Here is an 8,429-nt window from a genome sequence, read left to right as displayed (position 1 = left end):
TTTGTAAAACTTTTAAATACATTCTTAATACAATTTAATACATAAAGTTGTCATCTTTGTGAAAAAACAAAATAGAGTGAAATAAGAATCCCTAAAGAAGGCCCAACGCGGCAAAATTGAAAATGTTGCAGGCACAGTTTAACTAAAATTCACTTAAATATATATTGAAGAGACCATTAAAACTTCTATGAATAATTTTCACAACATCAATCTTCTGTGACGTCATCATTACACAGCAAATCACGTGAATATGATTTTCTTATGCGAGTTTTTACTTTAACCATCATAATTTGAAAAAGAAAACTGAAGTTAATTGTAAATTCGTTACTTTTAATGAATGAAAAATTGATATTTCGTGTTATGTTCTTAACAAGTTACGAGCAATATAACTGGTGTCTCTAGATATATAACCAAGCTTATTTAATGGAGCTGGAACTAAAATTTGTACTCACGAGTTTATTGCTCCCTTTTCGAGAAGAACATCACCAGAAAGACACTATAGAATGGTCCCAATAACGTAACCGACTATCTTCAGAATTATAAAAGTTTTTTTTTCACACAATTTCTGTCCGATATTTTTCTTTGAATATGAACATTCATTAAATTCAGTACCACAATCACTGATGAGGTCATCATCAAACGTGACGTACAAATATCCTTCGTCACACATTTTCATAGACTTTCCGTCAGAAAGCACGGGCTTTATACAATCTTCAATTTTTATACAGCTTTTACCATCTGCCGCCATTGTAGGTCCACATGATGAAACGCAAATAGGCCGGTTTCCGGTTTTCATTATGAAAGGCTTATCAGATGGACATGTCACATTTAGTTGTGAGTAAATCGATGGCTCGCCCTTGAATGTAAACGGTTTCTAAAACAGAAACATATTTATTTAGATAGTTCATATAATATATGATATGTAAAGAATTCCTTCGATGTCTATGAGTAAGAATCTAAATACAATGAGCTATTATTCTATTTTATAAGTCTCTTCTAATTCTACAATCAGCTTCGTCAATTTCTAAAAATAATTATAAAAAGAAAAGATTATACATACGATATACACAATAACAATGTAGAAAGGTTGAAAGATATTCTTGGATCAAAAGACAATAAAACAAAATCCTAGCTAGACAGTGTTAAAACCTTTTTGTAAAAAAACATGGTCTTGATTGAGATGAATGTATGGATCCTGCTTAAGTTAAAATTTTACCAAAGCCATTATTAAGTCCCTGCAAATTGCAAATTACAAATAGTTCGAACTTATATAGGGAACCTCATACACTATTTGTAAAAAGTTCTATTCATAGTCCGCTATGGAATTCATATAACCACTGAACTCAATAATAGCGGGAATAGATAACAAGTTTTACGGGTGAAAAAGGAAACATTACTTTTATTTAGTTAATAAATAAAATAAAACTATTCATGCGTTAATTTATTGACAAGATTGAACCTACATATTTCCTGCTCTATTTATTTAAACAATTATAGCTCTACATTGGGGTAAGTTTAAAATTAAACATTTAAAATTTTACTGACATGAGGACAATACACGAATGAACTCATAAGTAGAATGGTTGAATATTATCAATCCGTAAATTTATGCAACATTTATTGAGAAAAAAACCCAGATAATACAGTCGTATGGTATCTACTTAACAATATAAATATCGCTGTAACCGACTACCCAAAAATAAGTTTTCGTGTTATCACGATAAAAAATGATATATATCGGAATTGCTAGTTAGTCAGATAAATAACGAAGAAGTATCAAACGTTCAAAAACAGTATTAGTGCCCAGACCTGCTAACATTTAAAAGTTAATTTATAGATACATGTAATTATTTGTTTTTTTTTTTATAAAACTCGTTTGTTAACTTAAGTACATGTATCAGATAGTTATCTGTACCACTAGATAAGTGTTCAGTTAAAAGATAAACGTATGGTTAACTGTCGGGAGGAACATGCAACCATTCTCTCGAATTGTTTTATTTTCACTTGCTAAACATATATGATGATGGTTACAATCATGATATGTTATCATATATACTGAATAAGGTGTTCTGAATTGTTCTGAAGTGTTCAATTCATTTTATATTTTAAAATTTATACGAAAATTATGCAGGATTAAACTATTTTTGTTAGTTGATAACATGAATATGTCATTGAAATTTAAATATATTCCATTTAAGTTTAACGTACAAGGATAATCATTTATATTAAACACATTTCTAAAAGTTTAAGATATAGATAACCAAATTGAATATTAACATTATACTTCATGCATTTAATTTAATAGATCAAGAGAACAAATTATTTAAATTATTGATTTATTTGATTAAAAAGCAAGCTTACGCCTTTTACATGTAGGACAAATCCAAAAAAAAATAAACAACACACATCGAAGTTTGCAAACACGCCATTATTCTCATTTTAATGCGGTAGGATCCCCCTGTATTTTCAGTATTGATTTTGATTTGAAAGGCAAAGTGTAACAATTACAATCAGTCATGGCTACGAGTACAGAAAATATTTCAGAATATTCTCCAAATAATTGTCGTGATCAGGATTTAAAAGATAAGATACCAGCTCTACCCGAAGGGAAAACAAAGCATTTCTTTGTTTCTTACACCAGTTTAGACAAAGAACGTGTTCATTCAATAATTGAGAACGTCGAAAAGATATTTGACCGCCGCCACGAGAAAAGGGCACTCGGGCATATATGACGTAACGTCAAAAACTTCGGGAAAAGGAGAGCGGCTAATGACAGCGATTTTTTCGTCTCCATACTTGTTTCGGTGTGCGAGATTAATAAAGTATCGGCTGTATATGAAATTTTTGAGGAAATGGACGAATTCGAGGTAAAAAACAAACATTATGTTATATTTATTTTTAAATCTCTGATTTTTACTGTTATAATATTAGCTTTTTAAAAATGTCTGCTGTTCGCTATGTTTGCAGCTTTAAATCCCGGTCTACGAATTATTCACAGCAATACTATCAGTTTAATGATTTTAAATGATATCACACTTGCAATTTCTATTTTCTTTATTTCATATTTGTTTTTTTAAATTGAATTTTATTATCGCTGTAACCGATTTTTTTCAGCGACGAAATTCTCTCCCCTGTTTGCTATTTTTAGCAATTATTATTTTTATGTAATAAATATTGATCCGCAAATTTGACATGGGTCAGTAGCTCAGTGGATACAGCGGTTGCCTCGCGTGTGCGACGATCGAGGTTCGAAACCTCTCTCTGTCCTTTTTTTTTTTCTTTTTTACATTTAATCTTCTTTCAGTATCATAGTGAACTTATCTTTTTTCTATTATTTTAGGAATTAAACGGATTGTTTGAATCATTTGGAGTACCTGCCGAGCAGAGTCCTACATCCACAGAGGTTGATATTCTTGATGATCTGAGCCAGGAGTTTGAAATCAGTGACAGTGACGAAGAACAGTCTGACACAGAACAGGTAGTGAATGCAAGGATTGAAGAAGTGGTAAGAAATTATGAAACTGTAAATACCAGGGAATCAGACTCAGACAGAGACACTGATGACGCATCATGTAACAGAGCCAGTAATATTTGTTCGTGTAAAGTTGATTGCCTTCTCCAGTTTGACAAAGCTAGTGTTGACAGTCATATACTCTCTATGAGAGAGATTGACAGAAATGAAGCAGAGATGTTCATTACTGGGAGTGTACATCAAATTGCTACTGACGAAACTCTTAAAGGGAAACGCCGGAAACGGACTCGATTTAGATACACTTTTCATGGTAAACCTATCTGCAAGAAGGCATTCATGTATGTCAATGATATCGGATCAAAAGCTTTCCGAAACCTTCTTGATCATTTTACAACCAATGGCGCAATACCACGTTCCCACGGTAACAGTGGAAGAAAACCACACCATGCCCTCGGTTACAATGAGATACGGTTTTGTGTAGACTGGATTGTATGGTATGCAGATATCAATGGCTTACCTATGCCAGCAGCACCCAGGGGCCGTGACGGGGAAGCCCCTATTCTTCTCCCGTCGAACCTAACAAAAGTTTCTCTACACAGTCAATATTGTCAGGCATGTGAGGAGACAGATGTACGGAAGCTTGGAGTGTCATCATTTAAAAATGTATGGAAAAATTGCATTCCACACATTAAGATAATGTCACCAAAAGATGACGTGTGCCATAAGTGTGAGCAGTTGCGACATAATGTTATGGATGCTGTGACGGAGCAAGCAAAACTTGATGCAGCAAATTGTCTTAGAGATCATGTGCAGGTATTTTATATTGCTAATTGTTATCTTGTAATTTTCAAAGTAGCTTTTTATTTTTCCCTTTAAATATTACCGTAGACATTACAATCATAAATATTTTATATACATGTACATTTATTTTGTTTTTCAATGAAACGGTAAAATTACCGTACATTACACTGTATATTTATATAGTTGTTCTTTGGATTGAATAAATCGTATTTAGTGTAACCACAATTTATGTTTTACCATACTGTTTTAGGATGCTCAAACAGAACGTCAGGCGTACATGACAGCGGTAATTCAAGCGAGAGAAGAGATGGTAGGTTACACCCGACCGACAATACCCGTCGCACCATTTTCCCAAGAGTTCAGTAAGGTATGCCTATGACAGTTATGGTATAAGCTATAAAGATCTTTTACAGGTTATATAACCGTTGTATATATAACCCGAGCCGTAAGGCAATTGCAAATTACCGTTTACATTCAGCAAGAATATTTATTACGAATTTATAATAATGCAAACTTTCTTTGTTAGAGGTAATATGAAATAAATTTATAAATCGATTGCAGCAGAGTATACAGATAATATTAACGTCACGATTATCCGGTGACAAAAATGACGTTATAAACGTGCAATATTACAATTATCAGTGCAAATAACATATTGAGAGTGCAATAGTCTGAAGGCTCCTGTCTATATATTTGATAATTCCAAAAATGGTTTTAACAAACAAAACTGCATGGTTTTTAAATTAACAATTTACAAACTTAAGGCAATTTTGTCAAATGTATATGTGATTCATTTTGGAAAAAAAATCAGATGATTAAGGTTTACATGTAAATGTAACTTATATTAGTCAGAATATTAGTAAATAAAGTCATCATTAAAATAGTCAACATACATGTATAATATAAAATGCTTAGAATTTTATTGATAAATATTTTGGTCAATTTATTAGGTCCATATCACTTTTGACTACAGTCAGAGTGTGACAATCCCTCATCACAGCCGACAGATGGGACCCATGTACTTTGTGACAGGCAGAAAAATAAATATGTTCGGTGTCCGCATTGACTCTACAAGTGAGCAGTTCAACTACTTAATAGATGAAGATCAGTCTATAGGTATGTTTATATTTATCAATTAACCATTATACCATGACAGAATAGGATATGTGATTGAATGTAGGTAATTATTATTTCATACACGTACAGGCATATTGTCGTCCTCCCGAAATATTAGTTCCTTGCATTAATGAGTTTTACACTACGCTATATTATTGCCGTTTTTATTAATGGACATAAAACAGTATTTCATATAAATTATTGTCACCTTACAGGTTTAGATGGAACTGGGACACATGGACCGAATTCAGTATTAAGCATGCTCCATCATTGTTTACAGAATTACGGATTTGGCGAGAAAGGACTTTATCTACATGCAGATAATTGCGGAGGTAAATCTTGTTTTTGCATTAACTTATGTATAAAAATATTCAGCATATTCATTGATTAATAATACTAAAACAAGTAATATAAAGTTATTAGCGTTACTTTTTCTTGTTATCAGGTCAAAATAAGAATCGATACACACTGGCGTATCTTTGTTGGAGAGTAAACAGAGGGTTACATGAACACATTCAATTGAATATGGCTATTCCCGGGCATACAAAGTAAGTAGCTTGATATATTTATACATAGCATCGTTGCGTTTGGGTTGTGACTGCATATTCTTAAGCGTTGGTTATGTTACTAAAGTAATAAAAATCCTTATGTTTGGTCACAAAATTAAATAAAATCCTCATATTTTATTCAGATATAAATGAACACATAATTAAGTAACAGCCTACTCAAAAAGTTTATGGCTAAGTGGATTTTACTACTTAAGGTTGTTTTTTATGTTTATGTGATAACTAATTCGTTTGTACTGTCATTCTTTAATTCTTTTTTTTTATTGTTTATCTAAGGTGTCTTGTTGATGGTGGCTTCGGGCGAATAAAAAAGCTATTCAAGAGGTCTGATTGTGAGAGTCTGAGTCAATTTGCAGACATTGTGGATAAATCGGCAAGGAACAATTTCCCTATTTTATATCGAAATGAAAACGGTGATCAGACATGGAAATGGTAATTAATTTTCAACAAAGTTTTAATATTTATTTTTGATAACTAGTAAATAATATAATGTAGGCTTAAACATTATAAGAATCATGTATAATTATGATACTCGGAGTCACGCCGATCACTAGCAATACACATACATGTACATAGTAGAAACAAATAAAAAAGTTATTGATTTTATAATAATCTCTGAAGAAGAAAAAATGCAATGCCTAAAATATTTTTTCACAAAGATGGTATATTTTCCAAAAATAATATACGTTATATACAGTTTTTACTGCATTTTAATAAAATAACATTATTTTAACACAGATATGAGTCGTATTTGACCCGATTTTTCCTACAAGTGAAAGGCATACAGAAATATTACTGCTTCAGATTTTCTGCTGCAGACAAGTCGGCTGTGTTTGTTAAGGAAAGATCAGATAGGGAGGAAGTTCGGGTTCCGCTGATTAGACGTAATACTGACGTTCCAACAACAACATTTCCCGAGGTCGTACAGCCCGCAGGATTAAGTCGTACACGTCGCGAATACTTATACCGTAACGTTAGAAAATATGTGCGTCCTGCATACCAAATTTTGGTCTACAATGTGTATTTCACGAACGGGACTTCCAGGGTGGGAAAAATATATAACAGTAAATATACGTGAAGGAATGATGTCTTCATTAAAGGTATTACTCTTTTTAACACCAAACTTTCTCAAAAGTGGCTGGTGTAAGTATGAAACTGACGTCGCATTTATAAACTCTATGGGTTGTGGCTATAGCTGTATTGTGTCTGTACTGCTTGAAGAATATGAAATACAGCCTACACTTGTGACCTTGACCTACATTGATGCAACTATTCCGGGACTAGACGTGGCAGCCAAAATTGCAGCTTCACTTTTACACCCTGGTATGTTTTATGAATATATATTATCTGTTACAAACGAATACATGTAGTTATATCTTAGTGTTTTAAACACTCTGAAACTACATGTATAGAAATGTATTTTTAGATATTTTACCGAAAGCATCCTTAATTTTGAACAAAGATTGAATTATATAACGGTAATGTTTATTTAATATTGAGTTGTTTTAATTGGAAAGTAGTATTAGCATTTAATATAGTTTGAAGTCTACGTATGTAACTACCCAGTCATACACCCGAATATTGTCTTGTTTAAAAATAGGAAATACTTGTTCATTTCTATAGCTAGATCTTTTTCTTTATTGTGCGTGTATCTTTTGTGTTCATTTAACCCGATGAGCTTAACAGTTGGTATTTATTTGCAATAGTGCGTGTAAACATTGTCGTACTTTTTTAACGCTTCTTACATTCTTTGTACTACTTGGGAAGACTTACATATCGAATATAAAATCAAAAATTTTACTTTAAAGGTATTCTTCTGTAAATAATAATGCCTATGTAGGTATTGATAATAAATATCGATCATTTTAATTTAACAATGCGTCGTCTGCTCTTGTGATATAATTATACTTTTATACAAAAAAGCGTTTATGCCCATTTTTGCGAACATAAGCAGATGCCTTCGGACTCCTTAGACCACTTACCCTTTGTCCGTGTGCTTCTGCAGGTGTTAATACACGTAAAAGGGTGCATGAATCCTCTACTGTTGATCTATTTTATTTGCCTATCTAAAGAAATTTAAAAAATATTAGCAGAAGTGTGTAGAGTATTTGCAGCGTGCGGATAAAAACATGCCAACTGGTATGAAATTTAAATGGATAAACTGTCGTAAAAGGCATCTGAAAACCTAATTCCTGAAAATCAAGATATTTCAAAACTTGCCTAATTTGATAGCAGAATAACTGTCGTCATACACGTATTATATGCATTTAATATAACTTTTTCAAAATTAACTTTATCTTTTTATCTAGCTGCTGATGACGGTTTGTTCTCCCTCAACATTAACATTCGGGCTTTTAACAAACAATGTAAGTTTAACACAGACAATTATGTTTTCCAAACAAGAATATATAAATATTTGTTGATGTTGTCATTTTTTTTTCAAATATTCATTTTTACATACTCATTGTATAAAC

At 32.1% G+C, this 8,429-nt stretch overlaps 1 protein-coding gene across 1 annotated transcript; it reads left to right on the top strand.

Moving 5' to 3' along the window:
* Positions 1-2,703: 2,703 nt before the first annotated feature.
* LOC132728901 (uncharacterized) lies at positions 2,704-6,958 on the top strand (the record flags this gene model as incomplete). Its single annotated transcript, XM_060714611.1, is given in 9 exon segments — positions 2,704-2,867; positions 3,341-4,285; positions 4,524-4,640; positions 5,224-5,389; positions 5,605-5,721; positions 5,835-5,937; positions 6,232-6,387; positions 6,451-6,472; positions 6,701-6,958. Coding segments are annotated over 9 exon segments (1,899 nt in total), but the record flags the coding sequence as incomplete, so codon positions are not given.
* Positions 6,959-8,429: the final 1,471 nt, after the last annotated feature.

This window comes from Ruditapes philippinarum, unplaced genomic scaffold, assembly GCF_026571515.1.
Source record: "Ruditapes philippinarum isolate M1 unplaced genomic scaffold, ASM2657151v2 ctg22669_1_1_1_1, whole genome shotgun sequence".
Classification (NCBI taxonomy): Eukaryota; Metazoa; Mollusca; class Bivalvia; order Venerida; family Veneridae; genus Ruditapes; species Ruditapes philippinarum.
The sequence above is the reverse complement of the archived record's forward strand: the minus strand, read 5'-3'. Positions and strand labels throughout refer to the sequence as shown.